This window comes from Microtus pennsylvanicus, chromosome 15 (genome assembly GCF_037038515.1).
Source record: "Microtus pennsylvanicus isolate mMicPen1 chromosome 15, mMicPen1.hap1, whole genome shotgun sequence".
In the NCBI taxonomy this organism is placed as follows: Eukaryota; Metazoa; Chordata; class Mammalia; order Rodentia; family Cricetidae; genus Microtus; species Microtus pennsylvanicus.
Genome location: NC_134593.1, coordinates 11,353,653 through 11,379,971, shown reverse-complemented (window position 1 = coordinate 11,379,971; position 26,319 = coordinate 11,353,653). Strand labels below are relative to the sequence as shown.

General features: G+C 43.3%; 1 protein-coding gene across 6 annotated transcripts in view; it reads right to left on the bottom strand.

The window, feature by feature from the left end:
• The window catches only part of Fermt2 (FERM domain containing kindlin 2), a 75,792-nt gene that overhangs the window by 31,390 nt on the left and 18,083 nt on the right, over positions 1–26,319 (bottom strand). For all 6 annotated transcript variants that reach the window (XM_075950213.1, XM_075950215.1, XM_075950216.1 and 3 more), the window contains exon 3: positions 19,984–20,217. In XM_075950213.1, coding sequence (XP_075806328.1) covers positions 19,984–20,217 — 234 coding nt within the window. The remainder of the gene's footprint in view (positions 1–19,983; positions 20,218–26,319) is intronic.

Sequence of the window (26,319 nt, the reverse complement as noted above, 5' to 3'; positions counted from 1 at the left end):
TTTTTCCCCAGTCTCTTTAAAACTGCCTGCAAAGAGGGTCTCAATGAATGACTGTCTAGATCAGCTTGGCCTACGGATATGTCTGTGGGGGAATTGTTATAATTGACAAGGAAAGACCCAGCCCACTGTGGGCAGCACCATTCTCTGGATTGGGGTCCTGGAATGTCTTATCTGATAGGGACTTAGTACCTAGAATCTATAAAAACAAAACAAAAACTTAAAACAGTAAAACGTCTCCCTTAAATCATCCAATCAAAATGGGCAAATGAATTCCATAGAAGACATATAGAAAGGGCTGGAGAGGGGGATCTGTGGTTAAGAGCACTGGCAGCTCTTCCAGAGGGCCTGGTTTGATTCCCAGCAACCACATGGCAGCTCACAACTGCCTGTAACTCCAGTTCCAGGGATCCATTGCCTTCTTATGACTTCCATGGACATTGCATACATGGACATACACAAAGGCAAATCATACACATAAAATAAAAATGGAGAGTAAAAAATTCTGAAGGAGAAATAGAGAATCAATAAATATTTTTTAAAAACATTTAACATAGTGGTCAAAGAAATGCAAATAAAAACTACATTAAAGCCTGGGCAGTGGTGGTCTGGAGGCATAGGCAGGTGGAGCTCTGTGAGTTCAAGGCCACCCTGGTGTAAAGAGTTCCAGGATAGCTAAAGCTGTTACACAGAGAAACCCTGTCTTGAAAAACTAATAATAATAATAATAATAATAATAATAATAATAAAGCTGGTTGGTGGTGGCTCACACCTTTAATCCTAGCATTCAAGAGGTAGAAACAGATTGATGACTATAAGTTCGAGGCCAGTGTGATCTCTAGAGTGAGTTCTAGGACAGTCAAGGCTACACAGAGAAACCCTGTCTCAAAAAACCAAATCAAACCAAACCAAACAAACAAAAACCAAACCCTACATTAAAATCCAATCTCACACAAGTGAGAATGGCTATCATCCAAAAACCAATGTGGGGCTAGAGAGATAACCAGCAATTAAAGAGTACTGGCTGCTCTTCCAGAGGACCCAGGTTCAATTCCCAGCACCCACATGGCAGCTCATAACCATCTATATAAATCCAATCCTAGAAGATCTAATACCCTCTCTAGCTTCCTTAGGCACCAGACAGACATGGTGTACACACGATGCAAGGAAACACATCCACAAAATAAAAATAATTGAAAGAAGAGGACCCTTATTAGTACTGGTAAGTGTGAACCAGTACAGACACTATGGAAATCTGTGTGGCGCTTTCTCTGAAAACTGAAAATAGAGTTACCATCCTGACCCAGCTGTAACAGCCTGGGTATATACTCACAGGTCTTTTAGTAAGTCATCATGCCACGGGGAGGCCTGGACATCTATCTATGTTTACTGCTACACTATTCACTATAGCTGAGATTTGGAACTAGCCTAGATAATCACCAGGTGAATGGATAAAGAAATTGTGATATATAAACACAACATAATTCCATTCTGCTATAAAAAATAAAATAAGGGTCATTTTCAGGAAATTGAATAGAACTGTAGATAACCATGTTAAATAAAATAAGCCAACTGAAGACACATATTCTGTGTTTTCTTTCATAATCAAAATCTCTATATTTATATACATATATATGAGTAATATATAAACACAAACATACAGATGTGTGGTGAACATGAAAGCAGAAGAGGAATATGTGGGAGAAAGAAGGAACTAAAAGAAAGTGGGAGAGAAAATAAGGTAACGGGGGAGGAAAAGATAAACACTGCATTTAGTGGAATCTAGATTTAGCAATATGGGCGCGCTCATACATGAATGTGTGTGTGTGTGTGTAAAGTCATGAAAACAAAAGGGGATTATTTGCAGAGGAGAGACAAGGGTCAGCAATGGGGTGGAATGTGAGTAAAGTACAATAATAAAGTACACATGTAGGAAAATGTCATATCAAGTCCAGTATTTTGTACAACTAGCAATACCAATTAAAAGAATATAGCATATTTCAGCTACATAACTACAAAGAAAGGGTTTTTTTTTTTTTGTTTTTTTGGAGATAGGGTCTCCCTCACTATGTAGCCCTAGCTAGACTGGAACTATGTGGACCAGGCTAGCCTTGAGCCCATAGTGATCCTCCTGCCTCTGTCTCTGAGTGCTGTGATTAAAGGTGAGCACCACCATGGCTGGCTCTTCATTCTTACAGTCTCAAGGACGAGCATTAACTCATGGTTACATGTGGGTTTTGGATCTGATGGATCACTAGTCTGACTGGGTATGTTTAGACACCCAAATGTATTTCAAAACAACTTTCTGATCTTTACTCTTTACTTACCTGACTACTACAATGTGAACATGTGGTGTGTACATGTGTTCTCATATTGTGTGCTCACGCATGGTGTGTGCATATGCATGCGGAGGTCCTAGGCTTGTGTTGGGAATCTTCTTCTGCCATTTTTCTGCCTTATTTATTGAAGGAGAGTCTCTACATCATTAGCCTTCCCAGTCTCGCATAGGTCATTCACCAGGCCTGCCCAGAATGCAGAGGGGTTCTGTAGATCCCCAACTCTAGACCTCTTGCTGGTGCAGCAAGTGCTTTCCACAGCTGAGCCATGTCCACAGCCCCATATGCTTTTTAACATCTGAGACCTTATATGGTAGTCACTCTTGATCGTCACTAGTTGTGGTTTGAAAGAAAATGTCCCCCAAAGGAAGAGGCACTGTTAGGAGATGTGGCTTTGTTGGAGTAGGTGTGGCCTTCTCGGAGGAAGTGTGTCACTATGAGGGTGGGCTTTGAGGTCTCTTGCTTAAGCTTTGCTCAGTGTCCCAGTCTATTTCTGGTTGACTTCTGATCAAGACGTCACCAGCACCATGTCTGTCTGCACGTTGCTACACTTCCCGTCATGATAATAGACTGAACCTCTGAAACTGTAAGCAACCCACCCCAACCCAATTAAATGTTTTTTGTTTTATACGCCTTGCCATGGTCAAGGTGCCTCTTCATTGCAATAGACGGTAGTAAAGCGCTCCTCTGGTCTGTATGTCTATGTAGGAGGACATCTCTGGGAGGACTAACTAAGGAGGAACTAGCTGCCCAGAGGTGGATGGCACCATCCCACAGCCTGGGGCCTGAGTGGAATGAGAAAAATGAAGAAGAAAAGTCCGCTACACAGGCACTCTCTGCCTCCTAGTGCTCGACATGTGGTCCACTCTGCTCCACCGTGGACGAAATCTCTAAAACTGAGCTTTCTTCCCTTTAAGCTGTTTCTCTTGGGTAAGTATCACAGTCACGGTGACATTAATACACATAAATACTTAGGAACTGCACAATTCTCAGGGCACCCTTGGATTTAAGTGTCATCACTGCCATGTCTGGAGAAGAGAAGAAAACTCCAAGCTGAGCTGGAGAGATGGTTCAGCGGTTAAGACCATACACTGCTCTTGCAGAGGACCCAAGTTCAGTTCCCATATCCACATGAGGCAGTTCATATCACCCTTAACCCCACCTCTGGCCTCTGAAGGAACCTGTACTCATATGCTCATACCCTAAACAGATAGGCAGTACACATAATTAAAAAAATAACTCTTTTAAACAAGGAATTTCATACTTCAGTACTGGGGGCAGGTTGTTGTTGGTGGCAACCGCCCCCCCCCCCACGGTTGTTTCCCCTTAGAGAAGTTACACTAGTTATTATTGGATGACAGAAAATGAGTCACGGCTGAGCTGTGACACATTTCCACCACCTCTGTGTCACTGTCCAGCTGGGCGAGGGGGTCAAGCATGTCATCTCAAGTCTTCTCAAGGGTTTCTGGAATGTTTCTTAGGTCCTGAGAATTTCAGCACAGCACAGTTCATACACTGATATTTTTGTTCCTAAGTCATTTCCTGTCCAGCTCATAAGCCAGCGATGAATGTAACTAAAACAACAGCAAAAATTACTATTAACTAACTTTTCAGTCTGCCGTAAGCGGATACAAGGCTCTTGACCAGCTGGGTAATGCAAACTGCTTGCCACGTCAACGTAGTAAATCATATGCTTGGGGACCTCGCTCTCCAGCACTCTCGGGTACTCAGCCCTCCCTGTAGCTCATTCTTAGAAAAGTTCTATAGGTAAGGCTTTTTTTGTTTGTTCTTTGTTTTTTCAAGACAGGGTTTCTCTGTGTAGCCCTGGCTGTCCTGGAACTGCAGACCAGGCTGTCTTCAAACTCAGAGGGCCACCTGCCTCTGCCTCCTGAGTGCTGGGATTAAAGGCATGTGCCACCACCAGGCTCTATTCCTACTCCTAAAGTACCTAGAAGCTTAGAGGAGCTCATCTCATTTTCCTGGTGACTGACAGTCCCATCCTCGATCTGTACCAGCCATTGGCTGCACATGAAACATGACTATGTGATTTTCATTTTATTGTAACGATCTGGTACCCTCACACAAATATATATACATGTAGAGAAAACACCAATACACATAAAATAAAAATAAATTATTAAAAAATAATCTAAATTAAGTAAAAGAGTGGAACTAGAGAATAATAACGCTACAAGACATGAAATGTCAGACAAACATGATATCTCACTGAATAATATTATTGTGTTCATGTATATCACACATGTGTACATATACATACACAGAGAATTATAGGGGTCTAGGGATAAAAGAGCTAAGAAATGAGCATGCAGAAGGGTGTATAAGGGAAATAATTTCAGATTTTCTTTAAAGAAACCTTTTCTTGTGAGTTTCTGGTTAAATAAGTATAATATAAGTGTCTATGTACTTGTTTTTACTTTTCCAAAGGGACACGTAAAGACGCATCTTCTGTAAAGAGTTTTCCAGGGGTGTGTGTGTGTGGTGGGTGACACAAGAGAAACAACAGCAGACAAGGATGTCAGAAAGTGGACATGATGGGACACACATAATCTCGGCACTCGAGAAGTTGAGGTAGCAGGCTATCTACAAGTTCAAAGCCAGCCTGGACCACAAAGCAAGGCCTTGTCTTGAAGACACAATAATACAAACCAAACTATAAGAAATGCCAGAAAACCTTTGGGAGAAAGAAGCCAGACAGAGCAGCAGGAACTGTCTGACCAATGCGGAGAAGTGTCAGCAGATGAGACGAGTGAGGGCCACCGACTCACTGTGTGCCCAATGCCCAGGAGTGAGAAGGCACCAAACCCAACACAGCAGGTGGAAAGTCTCCTGCTCCATTACTGCCTTTTAGGATCCGTCAACAGAAACCTCTAAGAACCCAGCACAACGTCCTTGAGCTGCTGACACTTGAAAAGTTCAGAGTGGGGATGCTGCTCCCTGAGGATGATGACAAGCTAAGCTCTGCCCAGAGGAGCTCCCATTAGTTGGTTAGGGTGTGTTATCACTGTTAGATCCCCCAGACCTCCCTATTAGCAAGCTAGGGTGCGTCACCACTGAACTGTGAATGGACATTTAAGAAAGGCTTCCAGGAGAGAAACTCTAGAGACATCCCTTAAAATTCTTACTCTTGGGCCAGGCTGTGGTGGCACACACCTTTAATCCCAGCACTCAGGAGGCAGAGGCAGGGGAATCTCTGTGAGTTCGAGGCCACCCTGGTCTATAAGAGCTAGTTCCAGGGCAGCCTCCAAAGCTACAGAGAAACCCTGTCTCAGGAAGAAAAAAAAAGTTCTTACTCCTGGCTCTACGTTCCAACAATGTGGACACTGCCATGAAGGTTATCAAGCAAGGGATCTTAGGGGAGATAATCCTGGTTTATCTGGATGGGCCCAATATAATCACAACATTCTTTTTTTTTTTTATTTTTATTTTTTATTTTCGAGACTGGGTTTCTCTGTAGCTTTTTGGTTCCTGTCCTGGAACTAGCTCTTGTAGACCAGGCTGGCCTCGAACTCACAGAGATCCTCCTGCCTCTGCCTCCTGAGTGCTGGGATTAAAGGCGTGCGCCACCACCGCCCAGCAATCACAACATTCTTTACAGACAAAAGAGGCACAAGAGAGATGAACTTGGAGAGGTCAGACAAACGTGTGAAAACTGGTGAGAAAAATCATAGTCCTACAACAAACCATGAAAAACTCACTCTCCACCTGAGGAGGCAATACAAACCTCAAGGACCTAAGCAGAGGACCTGGGTGAACCGTGCTGCTGTGCCCAGGCTTTCAGCCTACAAGATGACAATTCTGTGCTATTTTCAGTCGCTAAATTTATGACACTTCTTTACAGTGGCAATGAAATTCTAACAGTTTCAAATATGAATGAATGTCAGAGCCATAGCTCAGTAGTAGAGTTCCTATTAGCATGCACAAAACAAACAACATAGGGTAAACATGGTACTGAGTACAAAATAAGACGAGCGTGGTGGTGGCACACATCTTTAATCCCAGCAGAGGCAGGCGAATCCCTGTGAGTTCAAGGCTAGCCTGACTCCAAAGCTACAGCAAAACCGCCTCGAAAAAAACAAACAACAACAAGAAAAACTAAAACGCCCTCAATTAATAACGCTAATAAGAATGAGAGAAGAACATCTGTGAGATGGACAGGACAACAAAGAACCAGAAATTAAGAGCTCAGATATCAACAATGGGGGAGGGGTGTCTATGTATCTTCACTGCTCCATTGAAGTACAACTACACTACAGGCCAACAACCTTAGATTTGTTGATCACCTATGCAACGAACACCCGGGGGGAAACACAAACCACTGAAAATGAGAATGAGGTGCCACAGTGAAACCTTAATAGAAAAGATGTGGTCAGTAAGAGGGCCAAGCTGAGAACACTGCCCAACAGCACCAAAGACAAATGATGAGACAAAGGGAAAAGAATTAGTAAGGAAAAGTAACATTGCACACACAAACAGGCCGGGGGCAGGAGGCTTTAGAACAGTAGATGGAAATAAATCCCTAAGCAGGGACATTGTTACGGAACTTCAAAGTGGAGGGGGAAAGACGTTCAAGTTTCCAGAGAGAAAAAGCAGTCCAAAAATGAGATGAAAATAAAAATTCACAGCGTTACCGAGACTTAATAAGAACATAGATCTCACCAGATAACTGAGCAGTGACTTCCAAACGCAGAGGGTAAAATAACTCTCAATTCAATAATTCTATTAAAAAGCAGAATGAAATCAGTTTCAAATTAACATTTTAAAATTATCCCATTCACTCTTACATGGATGTTCTTATTTTTCCACCCTAGGGAACAAGAGGACAATGTAGGGATCAAATGTGACAAGACATTTCAACTCATGTGTGCCTGCATGAGTTTAAATGCGCATGCCTACAGAGGCTAGCGGGTGACCAATCCCTGGAACTGGAATTACAGTCAGTTGTGAACCACCTAATGTGGATGCTGGAAACCAAACTCAGGTCCTCTGTAAGACCTGACTTAATCCCTGTATTATCTCTCCAGCCCCTTAAGAAAATATTTTAAATGTTTCTGTTTACAGAGTGTACCAAAAGGAACAAGAATGGACAAAAAAAGAACATTTAAAGAGGCCGCTTGGAAAAACCCACGAGGAGACAGTGGGAAATGGATCATTAGTGCAGCACAAAGGGCACGGGAAGACACACACACATCTGGGGGCAAGATCAGTATTTACATGTAATGAGTCACCTCATCCTGCAGCAAAATACTTTACAAAAGCAAGAAAGGAATGGTTTGTTTGGGCTCATGGCTGGAGGACACAGTCCACCATGACAGAGAGGCCTGGCAGCAAGAGCATGAAGCAACTAGTCACACTGCAGCCATGGTCACGAAGCCAGAGGAATGGACACTTTGTGCTGCCTGCCTCCATTGCCCCTTTATAATATTGAAAATAATATTTTCAAGCAAAATATATATTAGTCCCGGACCTCAGCCTATAGAAAGGGACTGTCCACATTTAGGGTGGGTTTTCCCACCTCAGTTAATCTAGACAATTCCTCACACGCATGCCTAGAGATCTGTTTCCACGGTGATTCTGAGGCCCATCAAGCTGAAGAGAGAAGCAGTGATAAGGCTGACCACGCTGTTCCTAGTATATATCTGGGTGGTAGATGGGGCCTTTTACTTTCAGGAGGGTGGGGTGAGAAGACCAATCTGGAAGAGAATACCTACCATGAGCATGGCCCAGAACATGCTCAATTTTAAATTTCAATGAAAGAAATCATTTTGCACCTAAAAATGCTTTAATGAACAACGATAGCTTTCTGAAAAATACACAAGGCTAAGAGAAAATCTCTAATAAATTAAGAAGGAGGGTCCAATGAAGATGGAGTAGCAAGAACTTGGACTTACCATTCTTTATTTAAACAATAATAAAGCAAAAGCCAAGGGGATGGATATGGCTTTACCTGTACCAATTTACTAGCTAAAAGCAGCTGGGGCTGGGAGGAGCAGAGGGAGAAGGGAGCCCCTCTATTAGCAGAGAAGTTTCCCAAAGTCTCAGAGAAACTTCCTGGAGTCTGGCTGAACTGTAACCCGTGTCTGTGAGCAGAAACCACTCAAGACTAGGAAAAGGAAACAGGAAATGACCCATGATTGAAACCACGCTGCCACCAGGAAGAGTGGAAGAACTCCCAAAAGACAACACCTTAGGAGTTAGGCCAAACTGGTCCTATAAAGCTAAAAACAAAGTCTAAAGGACAAAACCAAAACAAAACAAAAAATCCAAAAAAAACCAACAACCAATTTCCTTACAGTCTGGTGAACAGAAAAAAAAAAGTTGGCACCACTTAAAGGAATTAGGGGGAAAATCCAGCTATCAACCACATTAAATTAATAAAGCCTCATACGCAAGCAAGTATTGTCTCATAAAGAGGCAGGGAAAACACAATCCATAACCATGAGTGAAGGAAAAGGAAGGGGAGGAGGCAGGAAGGGAAACCGAAATACCCAGATGAACAAATAAAAATCATAAAATCAAACTCGAGTGCTGAAAATATACCTGCGTGGTAAATACACTGGGTGGGATAACCAGTGAGCTAGCAGAGGAAAGAGCAATGGACGCAGACATAACGAGAGACACTATGGAAACAAAGCACACACAGGCATCACTAAGTGCAAACAGAAAGCATGCGGAAGAACTGCAGTCTTCACGGAGACAACGTGGACCAGAAACTCAAAGACATCAATTCCTGCAGCAAAGCAACTGGGAATTCTTTGGCTATCGTGTCTTTCAAAAACAAAGGCAAAAATAAAGATCTTTTTTTAAAAAGATAAAAACAAGTAAAAATCTGCATGTGCCAGTTTCATTTTTGCTGATCTAGTAAAACAGCCCAACTCAAATCTAGTAAAACAGCCCAACTCAAAACAACTTGGGTTTACTTGGGTGACTCTTGAGGCAGAGATCTTAGAGGCAGGGACTCCAGATATATACAAAGAGAAATGAATTCATCCATGCTGCCTGAGCTCAGCTTAGGGAATGATGCTGCCCACAATAGGCTGGGCCCTCCTACATCAATAAACAATCAAGACAATCTTCTATAGACCCACTGACCTCTGTGATATTGTTATCATCTACAAAATTTTTGCTCAAGAGCTACACAAATCCAATTACAAAAAAAGTTTTAAAAAAATCGAAGGAAAAAACCTAATAATGTTCTACGTAAGGAGATGATTTTTGTGTCTGTGTTCAGAGCCACCCTGGAATAAGGTACAGGCTGACGGTTGGACACTCCTGCAAGCAATTACTATGAAGATGATGGTGGGAAGAGCAATAGGTCACAGGTGGAGAGAACTACAGTTACAAAGGACAACTAAAACCTTTAATAGAAAGCAAAGAAGGAAACAGAAAGAGAAAATAGAGATCACAAACTGTTTTTCCCAAACATCAAAACTTTTCAGTTTCAACAACACTTCACAGAAAGTTAGCCACACGCTGAGAAATGCTTTCAAAACATGCCCAATAAAGTTTCTGCATCCAGAATATGCAAAGAATGCTTGTAGTTCAACCAGACGGCGCACTTAGAAGAGAAGAGCAAAGAATTCAAACATACCTCACCTGGAGTTCCCTTTTTGTTGCTTTCATTGCAATAGCAGAAAGAAAGACATACTTCTGCTCAATTTCTCTCCACCCAGTGGGGAAGCAAGCACAGTGGCAGGAGCCTGTGTGGGGTCTACTTGAGTGGTTGTCAGGTTGGAAGGCAGAAAGGGCCCTGGAGTCAGTCTTGCTCCTAGTGACCTATTTCCATCAGCTAAAAGGTTCTAGAATAGTATCACAAGCTGGGGAGCAACCTTCAAAACGTGAGCTGTGGGAAACAGTTGAGATTCAAATCCTAACATCACCAAGGAGCTAGACAGCAGCAACTAATCCCTGGACTCTCATCTACCAAAATGCTCGAATAAAATGTTTCAAAGACACAGGGCATTTTAGCCACTGTCCTACCGCTGTGAAGAGGCACTATGACCAAGGTAACACATGAAAGAAAGCATTGAATTGGAAGCTTGCTTAGTTTCAGAGATTTGGTCCATTACATCATGGGAGGAAGCATGGTGCCTACAAGCAGGCGCTGGAGCAATAGCTGAGAGCTACATCCTGATCTGTTAGCAGAGGAGAGCCTGGCATGAGCTTTTGAAACCTCAAAGCTCACCCCAGTGACACACTTCCTCCAATAAGACTACACCTTCTATTCCTTTCAAATAGTGCTACTCCCAGGTGACTAAGCCTTCCAAATATGAGTCTATGGGGGCTATTCTTATTCAGCCATCACATTCCACTTCCCAGTCCCTCCAGGTTTGTACCAATATCATAATGTAAAAAGTTCATTTAACACATTTTAAAAAGTCCCCAGTCTTTCACAGTCTCAACACTGTTTAAAAGTCCAAAGTCTGCCAGATGGTGGGAGCGCACACCTTATTCCCAGCAATCTCAGGAGGAAGACAGGTGGATCTCTGTGAGTTTGAGGCCAGCCTCGTCTACATAACAAGTTCTAGGACAAGCTCCAAAGCTACAGAGAAACCCTGTCTAGAAAAACAAACAAACAACAACCAAAACAACAAAAGACAAACACCAACAAAAAAGTCCAAAGTTCAAAGTCTCTTCTGGGATTCAAGGCAATCTCTTTAACCATAATCTCCTATAAAATCAAAACAAAGAAGCATATCAAGCCGAGCAGTGGGGCACACTAATCCTAGCACTCAAAACAGATGGGTCTCTGAGACAAGGCCAGCCTGGTCTACAGAGTGAGTTCCAGGACAGCGAGGGCTACAGAGACAAACCCTGTCTTCAAAAACAAAATCAAAAATATCGCATACTTCTAATAAAATAGTACATTTATTACCATTCCAAAAGGGAGGAAAGGAGCATACTGAGGAAATACTGGACCAAAGCCAAGTCCAGAGCCTGGGCAAACTCCAAATTCTGCAATTTCATGTCTGACGTCAAGCACTCTTCAGATCGCCAATTCCTCCTGTTCAATTCGTTGACTGCAACATACTTCTCTCTCTTGGGCTGGTTCCAGACCTCCTCTGCAGCTTTCCTTGGCACAAATCTCACAATTCCAGCATCTCCGACATCTTGGGGTCTCCAGAGAAATCCAGGCTTTCCCTTCACAGCTTAAGTAATGGTCTCCATAGGCCTCCATGCAGTCACCCAACACACATCTGGCCTCGGTGACTTTCCTTGGCCACAGGAGACTCCACAACCCTTTTATTGTATCCTTGACTATGAAGACAGAACCATTTGGCTGAAGCTACCAAATTCCGCTGCTTGGTGGGGGCTGGAATCTGGCACCCTGTGCTTTCTTGTGTGAGGTTCCCCCCTAGTGCAGGCTTTCCTCTAACTCCTCTTCCCAGGTGGAAAGCTTAGCTGGTGGGGTCTTGCCCTGAGGTCACCACTCCCTTTATTCCATTTAGCATCAGGTTTTTCTTTAAACTTTTTATTTCTGAGCACTGGATTTAGCTCCATTACACTTCTTGAAGCCCTCCCCCCCAAACTTACATTTTGCATTTTTCCTTGCTCAGTTTACTCCTTTTCATTTTCAATCTTCGTAAGAGTGAACACTATAACCACATGACACAGTCTATACTAGGCTGTCTTACAATCTCCTCTGCCAAAACCATTAATCCAAAACTCTTCAATTTTGCCTCACGCAGATTTTTAGGACAAGTTCAAAAAAACAGCCACATTCTTCACCAAAATATCCTAAGAACAGTTTCTAAGCCACTGTCCCTCTGACACTTGAGCCGAGCTGATACTGCTCTCAGTACTGCTATCCTTGCTCTTACTAGGGTGGCCCAGTAAGCCCCACTTGAAGTATTCAACTATTTTCTAGTCCAAAGACCCAAAGTGTTCCATATTCCTCTAATGAAGAGCACGGTCAGGTCTGTTACACCAACATGCCAGTCCCTGGCACCAAGTTCTGTCTTAGTCACTGTGCTACTGCTTAAAGAAACACCACAGCCAAGACCATTCTTATGAAAGAAAGCATTTACCCGGGGCTTGCCTACAGTTTCAGAGGTGAGGCTCATTACCATCATGTAGGCATCCTGGTGGCATAGAGACAGGCACGGGAACAACAGCTGAGAGCTACATCATGATCCTTAGCAGAGAGAGTGCCAGGGCATGTGTTTCTGAAACCTCAGTGATACTCTTCCCCCAACAAGACCACACCTATCTCAACAATGCCACACCTACTTCCACAAGGCCACACTTTCTAATCCTTCTAATCCTTTCAAATAGTGCTACTACCTGGTGACTAAGCATTCAAATATATGAGCCTATGGAGAAGCATTCTTATTTAAACCAACACAGGGCAGGTAGAATCCTCAAGTACTGCTGGTCAGAATGCAAAATAGTATGTCCAATTTGCAAGTAGAGCTGGAAAATTTCATTCTTAAATTTTATGTTTTATGACATGGAATTCCTATAAGAACTAAAAGTGGGTGGTCTTTGTATCTTTATTTAAAATTCTTTTTTAAAGCATTTTATTTATTTTCATTTTGTGTGCATTGTGTTTTGCCTGCATGTATGTCTGTGTGAGGGTGTCAGATCCCCTGGAACTGGAGTTATAGATAGTTATAAACTGCCATGTGGGTGCTGGAAATTGAACCTGGGTCCTCTGGAAGGGCAGACAGTGCTCTCAACCATTGAGACATCTCTTCACCCCTATTTAAAAGTCTTATTCCATTTTATTTATTTTGCATGTGTACATGTATATGTGTGGATGTGTGTATGGGGGTCAGAGGACAACTTGCAGGGATTTGTTTTCTCCTTGTGCAGTAAGGATCCCAGAAATTGAACTCAGGTTTCAGATTAGGTGGCAAGTACCTTCACCTGCTGAGCCATCTCACAGAGTGCCGTCACACTGGTGGTGCGTTCTTACTTTTCTGCTGCTGTGATAAAACACCACAACTAAAAGCAACTAACAGAAGTGGCTTAAGTTCCAAAGTGGTTAAGAGTCTATAAAGATGAGAAACCATGGCAACAGGCAGCAGACATAGGAAGCTACGAAATCACATCTTTTACCACAAACACACAACAGACAGGGTGAACCGGAAATAGGGTGAGGTTACAGAATCTCAAAGCCCCATTTCCAGTGACATACTTCCACCAGCAAGCCTATGTGACCCAAAACTTCCCAAACAGCGCCACCAACTGGGGACCAGATGTGCAAATACCAGAGCCGATGGGGAACATTTCCCACCCAAACCACCACAGCTAAATAAAGGGCAGAAAGCAAAGTAGGAAAAGCCAGAGAAGGCTACCTACTGTATGGCTAAATGATAACTGAGAAAAGGCAGTCCTTACAGTGACAGAAAACAGATCAGTGGTTGGTGGGGTCGGAACAGCAAAGGGGACTGAGGAAACGATAGGATGATGAATCCTGCCCTAGGACCCTGCTGTAAACTGGTCAAAACGCACTCAATATTACCTGAGATTATATACCTCAATCAAACTGACTAGTTAAATGAGTGGCTAGAGAGATTGCTCAGCTGGTAAAACCACTGGCTGCTTTTCCAGAGGACATGGTTGGGTTCCCGGCAGCCACATGGCAGCTCATAACCATCTATAATTCCAGTTCCAGGGGATCTGATACCTTATTCTGACCCCCACGGACACCAGGTACACACACAGTACGCAACATACATGCAGACAAAACACCCACATGCAAAATAAATCTTAAAAGTTAAGTGAAACTAAAGCACTGGGGGGGCAGAGGCAGGTAGATCTCCATGTGTTCAAGGCCAGCTTGGTCTACAAAGCAAGTTCTAGGACAGGCAGAATTGTTACACAGAGAAACCCTGTCTGGGAGTGGGGGAGGACAAAGGAAGGAGAAAAGTAAGTTAATTAAATAAAATGAAAGAGAGTTTTCACATAGTCACTCTAATAAAAATATCATTTGGTCTTTATGTTTTGCTCAGTTTGGCTCATTATGGGTTTAAGAGGAGCATGTCACAGACCTGCGTATGGGTGAATCCACAGATCATTTCTCAATCCTCTTCTCTGCTTGTCTCTAATATAAGGAAATGGTAAACATGACTATCTTCCTGTGTTTCTTCAGTGGTCCATGTGGGCAATGAGATGTGAGGGAAGATTCTGGCATGTTTCCGCTTCACTCATCAGGACAGCTGGGAAGAAAGCTCAACAGACCCTACCCTGAAGGGGGCGTGTCCTGGGGAAGGAACCTCAGGAGAGAAAATGCCTCCATCAGACTAGTCTGTATGCAAGTCTGTGGGGCACTTTCTTGATTGACTGATGTGGGCAGGCCAAGTCCTCTGTGGGCAATGCTGACCCTGGGCTGGTGGTGTCCTGTAGTTGTGTAAGAAGGCAGGCTGGGTGAACCACAAGAAGGAAGCCAGCGTCCTCTATGGCTTCTGCATCAGCTCTGGCTTCCTTGAGAGATGGGGTGTGACCTGAGGGCTGAGTCCCCAGGTTGCTTTTGGCCATGGTGTTTAATCACAGCAACAGAAACCCTAACTAACTCAGGGCCTCCAAACAGGAGGCCAAGTCCACATCTGAAGGGTGGAAGGGCCTTGTCCTTGGAGACAGGCTAACTAATCACTTTAGTTTCCTCATGTAACTTCTCAGGATGTGAAAATGGAAACCTTACTTAAAACACAGTTCAGCTTGGACTTCTAGTACTTATAGCCAAAATAAACTTATAAAGAACAAAAAATTATGAGAAAAATATTTTAAAATAAAGTAACAAGAATGAGAAAAATAATTTGAGAATAAAGTAACAAGAAACACTAAATAATTTGTAGACTAAAGAAACAAACTCTTCCCGGGTAGAAACAAGTATAAGGAGCTGGAGAGATGGCTCAGCAGTTAAGAGCACTGACTGCTGTTCTAGAGGACCTGGGTTCAATTCCCAGCACCCCCATGGCAGCTCAGAATTGCAATTCCAGTTTCAGGGGATCTGACATCCTCACACAGACAGGCATGCAAAGCAGCAATGTACATAAAACAAAACTAAATTATTTAAAAAAGAAACAAGCATAGAGTATAGAACAACGATCTGCCTGATTCTTTCCAGGAGACCCTCCAACCTGCTCTACTGTCATTGTACAAGTGTGTCTACCAAATACAGGTACTTCCCTGGGGGCAGGGCAGAAGGGAAAATGGGAGTGGGCTGGCATGTGCCTAATGACATCACTAGTGGGCAGACCTGAACACCAACGTTAATGCACTGTGAGCACAGAACACTGTCAGACTGGGGCGCACGTTCATGAAGTCGGCACACAGTGTACAGGTTAGATAAAGAACTCAACATTCTCTGCCAAAAAAGGAAGAGGTAAGCCAGTGAGCGTCATTTAATCATTATAAGGAATTTTGTATGAGTTAAATTACAGAAGAAATCTTTTTACCAGTTTTGAAAATAAAGACACCTTGGAGAGGCTGTCAGTGTTCAGTAAAATAAGATGACTTCCCACTTGGTCTGGAGTCAGTCTGTACGGCTAACCTCAGGAGCTGCGTCCTTCACAGTCCTCTGGGCTCTGGTGCTAACTACACTGGTAACACTGGCCACATCATTTTTCTTTCTTTTGATTCTACTTCTCTTATAGAAATCAAGAGCCAGAAGAGTTCAACTAATGAAACCACAGTGACCAGCACTTAAGTGAATTCATTTAATTTGAGGAAAATTACTCGGCTTGAATATTAAATGACTAACAGGAGAAGATCATTCCCAGGAGTAGTTACGAAGTGACTTCAGTGTTTGGTGTCCAGTGTGGAAGATGAACAGAGTGTCTCCAAGTAAGTTACCTCAGGATGGGCCAGCTCTTTCCACATTAAGGCCAACAGAGTATCCACCCATGCAGATCCATTCAACCCTGCCTTGTATCCAAAGGCAGCCAGACAGCAGCCAAGCAAGGCAGCCAGGCTGCACTCCAAAACAAGTTTACTTGTAGACAGGGGAATTCAGATCCCTATACTTTCTATGTATCTCAAGTATTTAGCTTTTAAAACCATTAAAACATACAAAACCTAATCACAATTCACTCACAAATGATACAAATGTAGACAGGCAGTTTTTGCCACTGGATTTAACAACTGTGAATCGAATAAGCACACTTTCCTTTCCAATCCACACACTAATATTTTATAGTATTTATACTTTCAAACAAGAAGAACAATCTTCAATTACTGCTTATTAGATAAGGTAAACATGGAGTTATTGAATTACTTAAAGCTAAACAGCTGCCTTAGTTATTTCTAGAACCAACCCTTAACTCCAGAGTGATTTAATTTTATCTTTAAGTCCTAGCTTCTTCTGGGCTCCTCCATCCCGCGGATGCTATGGCTTGAGTACGGAATGTCCTCCACACTCATTCTCCAGCTGGAAGTGCTAAAAACACAGGTTGTGGAGCCTCAGGACTAGGGCCAGGCTGGCGTCTCTTGTCTCATCCCAGAACTCTAATGTAGTAAGGAGGCCGCTAGTTAGTTCCCGGTGGCTTAGCCCCGAAATAATCACACAGAACTGTATTAATTAAATCATTGGTTGGCCCATTAGCTCTAGCTAACTCTTACATCTTAATTTAACCCATCTCCATTCATCTGTGTATTGTCATGTAGCTATGTCTTACTGGATAAAGTTCCCAGCGTATGTCTTTGGTGGGGCTACATGGCTTCTCTCTGACTCTGCCCTTCTTTCTCCCAGCATTCAGTGCAGTCCTCCCCAAGCTCTGCTCCACCCCACCCTGCTCTGCTATAGGCTCAAAGCAGTTCTTTATTCAGTAAGGATAATCACAGCATGCAGAGGGATATCCCACATCACTCTAAAGATAAGAAATTCTAGAACACGGGGCCAGCAAGTCAGATGTACACAGGTATTAGCAGTAATCAAGACTGTAAAGCAAAGATAAACATGCACACCGCTGTATTCAGGAAGGTAGAGAAAAGAAGTACAGAAACTTAATACCACCTACACTCACCCTCATTCACAACAAGAGAAAGCGGAAGGAAGGACGGATGGATGCGTAAGACACTTAGAGGGTAAGATGTAGTGATAGCACACGGTTGATAAAGAGGGAACATGAGCGAGGTAGGAAGTGTTCTAAAGTGAATCAGGGAACGCAGGACCTTTGTTCTACATATGACACCGATTTCCGTGACCTCCACTTAATTACATTTTATGTGTCTTCATGAATTAAGGTATTAGGAATAAAATATAGGTGAAAAGTTCCTAAACACAACAAAATGTGAGCTCATTGTAAAATATCAGGAACAATTCAACAATACTGTCTCTGCTGTCACTCAGCACAACTGAAGGTCTAACTCATCACAGTAAGACAAGTGAGGGACAAGAGTAATTTATATAAAAAGTAAAGATAGAAGTTAAGATTAAGATAGAACTCAGCAGCGACCGACGAGAAAAAAAAGTAGGCCTAGAAATGTCTCAGTGGGTGCAGCATGGAGAAGCTGCTAAACTCTGCCTAAGTCAGGCTTGTTGGCACTCACTCAGAGTCCTAGCATTTAGACATGTCCTAAAGAAAGAAACAAAATTAAACACCAACTCTACTCTGAAACACAAAGATTTGCTGGAGTTTAGCCTCAGCAATGACCATTCAGATAAGACATAAGAAACACGAAGCATAGAAATGAAAGATCTGGTCTAGAAATGGCTCAGAACAAAGGCAGAGGACTTGGGTTCAATCTGCAGCCCCTACATGGTAGAAGGTTGGAACCAGATCTGGAAGGTTGTCCTTTGTCCTCTGTATGTACATCATCATGACATTTACTCCACTGTCACACACAAGTAATAAATAAATAAATTAATTAAATTTTTTGAGCCACGTGAACACAATTTTAAACACAGTAACAAAAGAGCAAACTAGCTCACGTGTGCCTTGTGAAGGAAGTTAGGAGAATGACATTCAAGAATTTTACCTCTACTACTGTGACTTAAAAATGATGATCAACGGGGCTGGAGAGAAAACTCAGAGGTTGAGAGCACACTGGCTGCTCTTCCAGAGGGCCCAGGACAGCCAGCAATACACAGAGAAACTTTGTTCCAAAAAACAAACAAACAAACAAACAGATTCTTAAAAGGCCTAAAGTAGATAAGTAGATACTGACTTGATTAAAAGAGCCTCTATCAGAACCACAAACAAGAAATGGAGAATCCATGCCACAAACCAAGAAAGTCAGGAGCAAGAAGCTCTGTACTGAGGAGCGGCAGATCCAGCCCAGACTTGCTTGCAGGTGCCTGAGACAACAAAGGAGCATCTGCTGAGGAATTAAAGAGGTCTGGGCATTCTGAAGCTATCCCAACTGAAAACTTGTCAACATGCTAAACAGAAACAAAACCTCATTGCAGTATGTGCTCTAAGAGTGAGTGAAACAACCTGAATTGTCCACTGACAGGGAACTGATACTAGTGCAATTGCACAATTATTATAAAAAAGCAAATTGTATTTTAAAAAATAATACATATAATGGGACCAGGGAGATGGCTTAGTGGGTAAGCCCACTTGCTGTGCAAGCATGAGGACATGAGTTCGAATCCCCAGAACCCATCTAGACAGCTGGCAGAGATTGCAGTCTCCCTGCTAGGGAGGGCAGACAGAGAGGACTGGCTACTGGGGCCTGCTGGCTGCTAGCCTAGCTCTAGGTTTGAGAGGCACTGTTTCAAAGAAATAGGGCAGAAAAAGTAGGACAACCAACATCTTCCGATCATCTTTTCACCTGTGAAGACTTCCAAACCTTCATGTGTACATGCCACACACCACACGTAAACAAATCACACAGAAAATAGCCTGAACGCAGGAACGTGTAACAAATCAAACTGTAGACCAGAGTCACTTTCGGGAAGGGGCCATTTACTATGTGTCTGCAGTCTTGATTCTTTTCTAACAGCGTGTTCATGAATTACTAGTGTCACCTAAAAATGCAACATAAAAGAGTGCTGGTTCTAGTCAGAACTAAAACCTGGAGAACCATCAAATATATCTAAGAATTATGTGCTAGCAGGAATGACGAAAATTCGTTTTCTCTGATGGTTAAATGCTTCCTGTCATACATCATAACCAGGTCAGCCAAAGTGAAAAGCAATTCACATCTTGTTTCTGAAAGCCTAGGGTATTCACACCGGGTGAGGAAGAATCCTCACAGTTTCCTTGGGAGCGGGCAGGACTTCGTCAAAGGAAATGACACCATCTCTGAATTACTAAACTCAAAGTGACTTACATGAAGGAAACACTGGAGAGCCACAGCCCTCTGAAAACAATGCCTGCTCCCTTTCCCTCCCCAGCAGACAACGCTGTTGGGGCTGAGGATGCAGTGCAGGGGAAAAGCTCATGTCTTGCATACACTGAGGCCCAAGGTTCAATCCCCACTACTGACAAAGAATAAAAATTATCAGAAAAAACTTTTATATAATAAGAAACATGATATGATTCTAATCAGAAGAAAAATTTCTAATTTTTCCTGTTCCTTCTTAACCCAATACTTCTTTATCAAAAACTAACATTAAAAACTATATAAATGATAATTTCAAATACAGATGCATACAGAGTTTATCCCAACTCCCACCCCCAGGGTAAGCTCACGGCTGTGTCAGTCAAGCGTGCCCCACACTCTAAGGAGGCGGACTTACTGAAAGTCTTGCAGATGTCCGACACAGCTTTGAAGACTCGGTCCGAGAAATTCACTTTCACCTTCACGTATTTCATGTTGGGAAGCTGTAGCCGGAGCAGCTTGTGCTGGGGCGTGAACTCAAGCTTGGCGTCTGCCTGGATGCCATACTTATCCAAGGTCCAATGTGTCTTAAGCAGCCAAGTTCTCTTCTTTTCCCACCAGAGAGCATGGTCAGACCAATCCTTTTTTACATCTATAAACAGCAAACAGTAAACAAACAAAAAAGAGCTTTTAAAAAAAAATCACAGACTAGCTGGAGAGAAATTAAAAACAGAAAACAAAACCTGGGTACTTTAAGAAAAACAATAGATACTAGAAAACTAAACTGAGTACTTAAGAAAAACAAGAGACTGTTAGTGACAGGCGCAAAAAGTACAATGGCAGAGAAAACACTTTCTCTGCTCTCACCCCGGTGCACACCAAGCCAATCGGACAGACCTGGACTGTGGAGACACAGAGTCCCGGGACTGAAATAGGAAAGATTCATAAAAACTGAGTGGTGGATTTGGAATTCAGCTTTGAGGAACGGGTAACAGAATTCCTATAATATACATGAAAACAGTTCATTTCTGAAGCTACACACATGTGAAGGTGGGGCTGGAGAGGCAGCACTTGATGTTCTTACACATGGGCTCCAGGGGAATCTGATGCCTCTGGCTTCTGTGGGCACCAGCACTCATGTGTACATACACCCCCATATAGCTAAAATAAAATAAAGTCTTAAGAAGAAGAAATAAAAATAATGTGTTAAGGGCTGGAGAAATGGCTCAGTGGTTGAGAACACTGGTTGCTCTTCCAAGGGACCCAGGTTCAATTCCCAGCACCCACATGGCAGCTCACAGCTGTCTAACTCTAGTTCCAGGAGATCTGACACCATCATACAAACATATATGCAGGCAAAACACCAATGCACATGAAATAAAAATAAATAAATGTGTTAATACAGTAAGGGTAGGAACATGGACAGGGAATCAAAGTGAATAAAGGTGACACTCTTGGAAAGAACTCCAAAACAAATGTGAACAGCCTGCAGCCTAAACATGCTTCCCCAAAACTTCCTGAGGAAGGTAACTCAGAACTGCCAGTTTCTATTGCTGTGACAGAATAAACATCAGGACCAAAATTGGCTCAGGGAAGAAAGGGTTTATTCTGGCTTACAACTCTCAGGTCACACTCCATCACTGAGGGAGGTCAAGGCAGGAACTATAAAGCAGAGGCCATGGAGGAGGGCTGCTGACTGGCCTGCTTCCCATGGCTGGCTTACCCTGCACAAGGGTGGCACTGCCCACAGTGAGCTGGCCCTCCAACATCAACCGTCAATCAAGAAAATACCTTACTCCAGGCCAATCAGATGAAGATATTTTCTGAATCAAGATTCCCTATTCCCAGATATGTCTAAGTTTGTGACAAGTTGACAAGAACCAACCAGGACAACAATCACACAGCCTGGAAGCATGAGAGATGGCTCAGTGTTTAAGAGTACTGATTGCTCTTTCAGAGGACCAGGGTTCAATTCCCAGCACCCACATGGCAGCTAACAACTGTTTGTAACTCTAAGATCGGATACTCTCACACAAAGATAAATTCAGGCAAAATACCAATGTATGTAAAATAATAATAATAATAAAAAGCATACGGCCCAAGTTTTTTCTTTGAACATATATATTTCAGTTCAGAAAGCATTAATATCTACTAACTGCTTTAGCAGCTTTAGAAACCAAATACACAGGCTGGAGAGATGGCTCAGTTGTTAAGGGAACTGGTCACTCTTATGGAATAGGGGAGGGGCCCACTGCAGAGGAGGAGTGAAGCAGTTGCCGGCGGAAGAAAAAAACGGCCAGTAAGTTGGCTGACTAACCAGTGTGGACAACTGCAGTCCATTCCTTCTGAGAACTAACCCGGGCTTGGTATTTCTCCACTTGCTAGGTTAAACATTGTTCTGGGGTCATTCAATGCCCAGAGCTTCCTGGCTACCTCTCCAGTGGCCTAGGACTGTGCACTCCACAGGCACACAGCAAGTCCAGAAATCTCTGTGCTTTAGCAAAAGAAGTTGCCGGCATGTCAGGAATCTGTCCACACAGCTGACAGTGAACTGGGAGTGGGGGTAGCTCCTCAGCACCTGCTACCAGCCTGAAATAAATGCTGAGTGATATGAGGTGCAGCTGCCTGACAGGGTAGCAAGGCAGAAGTGGTGCTTTCAGCTATAACAAAGGACAAACTCAAACAATGTCAAATGTGGTCCCGAGGAAGTGCTTAAGAGTGAGCGTGGCCTGAGCGGGAGCGATCTGAAATAGAAGCTACACATACATTTAGACTGATAGGCAACTTGCTCCAGACCACAAAAGTTACGAGTGGTCAGAAAGTACACTTTTGAAGTAAGAAACACCCCACTTAAGATGTAAAGCTAAAGGTGGTGAACTATGGATGGCTGAGGGACCAAATGCACCAACTACTGGCTCTTTTGTGTCCCCAGGAGCTAAGAATGGGTTCCAGTGTCCATAAGCACAGGACCACACTCACCTGTTCAGATACAATGACAGCATCTGCCTTCAACATCAATGTCATCCTGACAGACAAGCTGTGGCCCTCCAGATCTGAAGGACAGTGCTGTCTGGACTGTCTGTGAGCTCTTCACATAAGCAGTGTTAGAGTAAACTTCATCAGATAAGAATACACTGAAATCTCTTCTGCTCCCTCCCCACGGACTATACCCTGAAACTAAGAGTTAGAATAAAGCTAGCCTCCTTTAAAAAAAAAAAAAAAGAAAGAAAGAAACCCACTTCCACAAAACCCTCAACTCTCCATCAGCTGGTCTTCAGACTGGGTCCAGGACACAAACACTCTCTGATGCCCATTTTCCTTGTTTCCCCGTTCCCCATCAGACACATAGCGCATCATTACAAAGTCTGAGAGAGGCTCAGCTCACACTGGAACATGGAAATGCAACGGGCCTGTTTATAGATCACAAGTTGACTGCTGTTCTTCCCTTCGAAGCCTGCTGACCTGGCTCTTCCATGAGGGAGCAGCCTGCCAGCACCCAGCAAGGATAAACATAGACAAGGACAACAAGTAATACAAGGACAGGAACTCCTGTGTGGGCGCTATTCACCCACCTAACGATAGACACTCTTACCTATGGCAAGGCAGGCGGGACCGATGTGCTTTATCCACAAGAAAAGGACCTAACCTAAGCTCGGTGGTAGTGGTGCACGCCTTTAATCCCAGCACTATAGAGGCAGAGGCAGGCAGATCTCTGTGAGTTCGAGGCCAGCCTGGTCTACAAGAGCTAGTTCCAGGACTGGCTCCAAAGCTACAGAGAAATCCTGTCTTGAAACGCCCCCCCCCCAAAAAAAAAGAAAAGAAAGAAATAAAAAGGACCTGATCTTAGGGGGGAGGGCATATGTAGTGCACCTAATCTCAGTCCTGTGGTGGGAGAAACAGACATATGGCTGGAGCTCCCTGGCTAGCCAGTCTAGTTAGAGTCAGTGAACTTCCGGTCAGTGAGAAACTATCCCCAAGAACAAGGTGAAGAGTGATGGAGGTCAAGAGTGGTGGTGCACACACTTAATTCTGGGACTTGGGAGGCAGAGGCAGGAAATCTACATAGAGAATTCCATTCCAGAGTAGCTAGGGCTACATAGAGAGACTGTCTTAGTTTGGGTTACTATTGCTATGATGAAACACCATGACCAAAATCAAGCTGGGGAGGAAAGGGCTTATTTGGCTTACACTTCCACATCCATAGTCCATCACCAAAGGAACTCAGGACAGGAACTAAAAAAAGATGGGATCCTGGAGGCAGGAGCTGATACAGAGGCGATGGAGGGTGCTGATTACTGGCTTGTTTCCCATGGCTTTGCTCAGTCTGCTTTCTTACAGAACCCAGGGCCCTCCTCCATCAATCACCAATTAAAAAAAATGTTCTAGAGGCTTGCCTGCAGCCTGAAATTATAGAGGCACTTTCTCAACTGAGGCTCCCTCCTCTCTGATGACTATAGCTTGTGTCAAATGGGCATAAAACTATCCAGAACAGAAATTTGTTTCAAAGAAAAAAGAAGTTGATAGAAGACACTTGACATTGTGTCTGGCATGCATGCAGCATCCAGCATGAGGGCACAAGTGCACATGCACACACACAGTGACATCGACTTCTGGTACATATATGTATGCATGCACGCACATGTACATGTGTGTATGTGTACACGAGCACACACACACACACACACACACACACACACACACACCAAAAAGAAAAATGGTGTTGGAAGGTGGATAGAAGGGGAATTGTGTAGCCTGGAGCATATATTGAAACAGTGGACACACTGGTATTACAGGAGTGTGCACTACAGCATCTGCGGAGCTCCAGAGACAATTTACAAAATCAAGGATGCACCTTTCTGTGGATTCCCATGATCACAGAGCCATCCCCAGCACCTCCAGGCACTCTTAAGGACAACAGGCTACCAGCCTAGTCTACAGTATTCATCACCATTGCTACAGAATATCAACCAGCATCCGTCAAACGATACATTAACAAGCATCTCTTAACCTGTGTGCCAAAAGGCACTGTTCCAATGCTAGAGATGGTGGTGCTGGATGAAACAAAACTGTGGCACCTGAAGGAGATGGATGACCAGACGGCTGTTGTCAGCAGGCACAGACTCCTGGCAGCCGGAGCCTTGTTTGCTGTAGAAAGTTGTCCAGGTTTTACTGTGTGCATGAGATAAGCGATTTAGTGACTTTCAGTCTGGTCAGTATTATAATTGTCTAAGTAGCATTTTTAAAAAATTGCTTTTAAGTTTAAGCAATTTTTAAAAATACTGATGCCTAGATCCATCTGCGAACCAGAGTTATTTCGTCTGTGGGCTGAGGTCTATATTTGTTTTGGGTTTTGGTTGGGGGTGTGGAAATAAAGGTGAGTATCTCCTACCACCAACCTTATATCAACTATGTCAAAATAGGTCTGGAACTGGTTTCAAGCAGGGGGACTGTGCTTCATAATAATAGACTATAATAGTGTTCACCAAGAGGGTGCAAAGTAAACAGGAGCCCAGAAACGAACTGAATGCTGATGGCTGGGCGAGGGCAGAGCCACAGGTGACAGGAAAGGGATGGCAGGTCCAAGGAGCCCTTTAGTTTGGGTTTTCAGAAGGAAAAGTCACCACACGTTACTGTAGCTGAGTGGATGGAGCATCCCACAACTGGTTCCCTATGGCAGCAGCCAATCCCATCCGCTCTCACATCCAGGAGAGCCTGAGAATGGCACACTGACTGACAAGCACCGTCACAGACAAGTCTAAGAGCCAACGCATGTCAGAAGCGTGAGTCAGGGAGAAGGAGGTTTACCTCGCTGACAGGCTTCTCACTGAGAAAGGGGGACTCACAAAACAGGTTTCTAGAAAAGACAAATCAAGCTACCAAGCTGTTGCTATTTTATTACTGCTTTATATAAAAGAACTTGCTTTTCAAAGATTGCGCTCAGTATGGTAAATGACTGGATGTCTCCAGATGGAAGAAAGAAGGTTTATGTAAGTTGTAAAGGTCTTTGGAAGTGATTTAAGGTGTGTAAAAAACTGAAATTTAAAGATTATACATATGGCATTAAGTCTTCAAAAATCCAAGTTTTAACATTAATTAATGGAGTTCTGAGAGACTGTTAATCTGGTCTTGGTAACAAAAGCACTGGCTACTATGATAGCTGCAGGCTCAAAAGTTTACATTTTCTTGGGTTGTTTTCTAAACAGACTTAAAAGTGCTTCTCATTGTGCTGAAAACACCTGTCTGCTCTCTCTACAGCCAGCCCTCAGGATAGGGCATGCTTTTACCAGAGAGCCATCTTTTGGGTACTCCAAGCTCTTCCCCTTTGTCTTCTTCCCTGCTGAGAAATTCTTATTACAAATGAATGTTTATGCTTCTACTATGTTGGTAACTTTTCAGGCTTTGTTTTGCTATGGCTCAAGGGTGTGAGCCTATTCCAGCTGTTAACTGCTTATTCTACAAAGAGGATTTCAGTGCAGATTAAAGATCATGCTAAGACTTTCTATCCATATAAATATATATGTCAAAAGACAACATCCAGGAATCAACTGCAGAGCCTACCAGTAAGCCCAAATCATGATGAAAACCGGTGTGAACCAGTCTGGCCAATGTGATTTGCACCTTGTTTCTTCACACTTGGTCCAGATGCTTCTGATGGAATTTCCGTGTCTCCTGCCATTAGCTGACTCTCCTCCCCCTCACCACCTTTGACCAGCATCCCAGCCTTTCTGGGCCCTCTCCAGCTGTGAAACAGTCA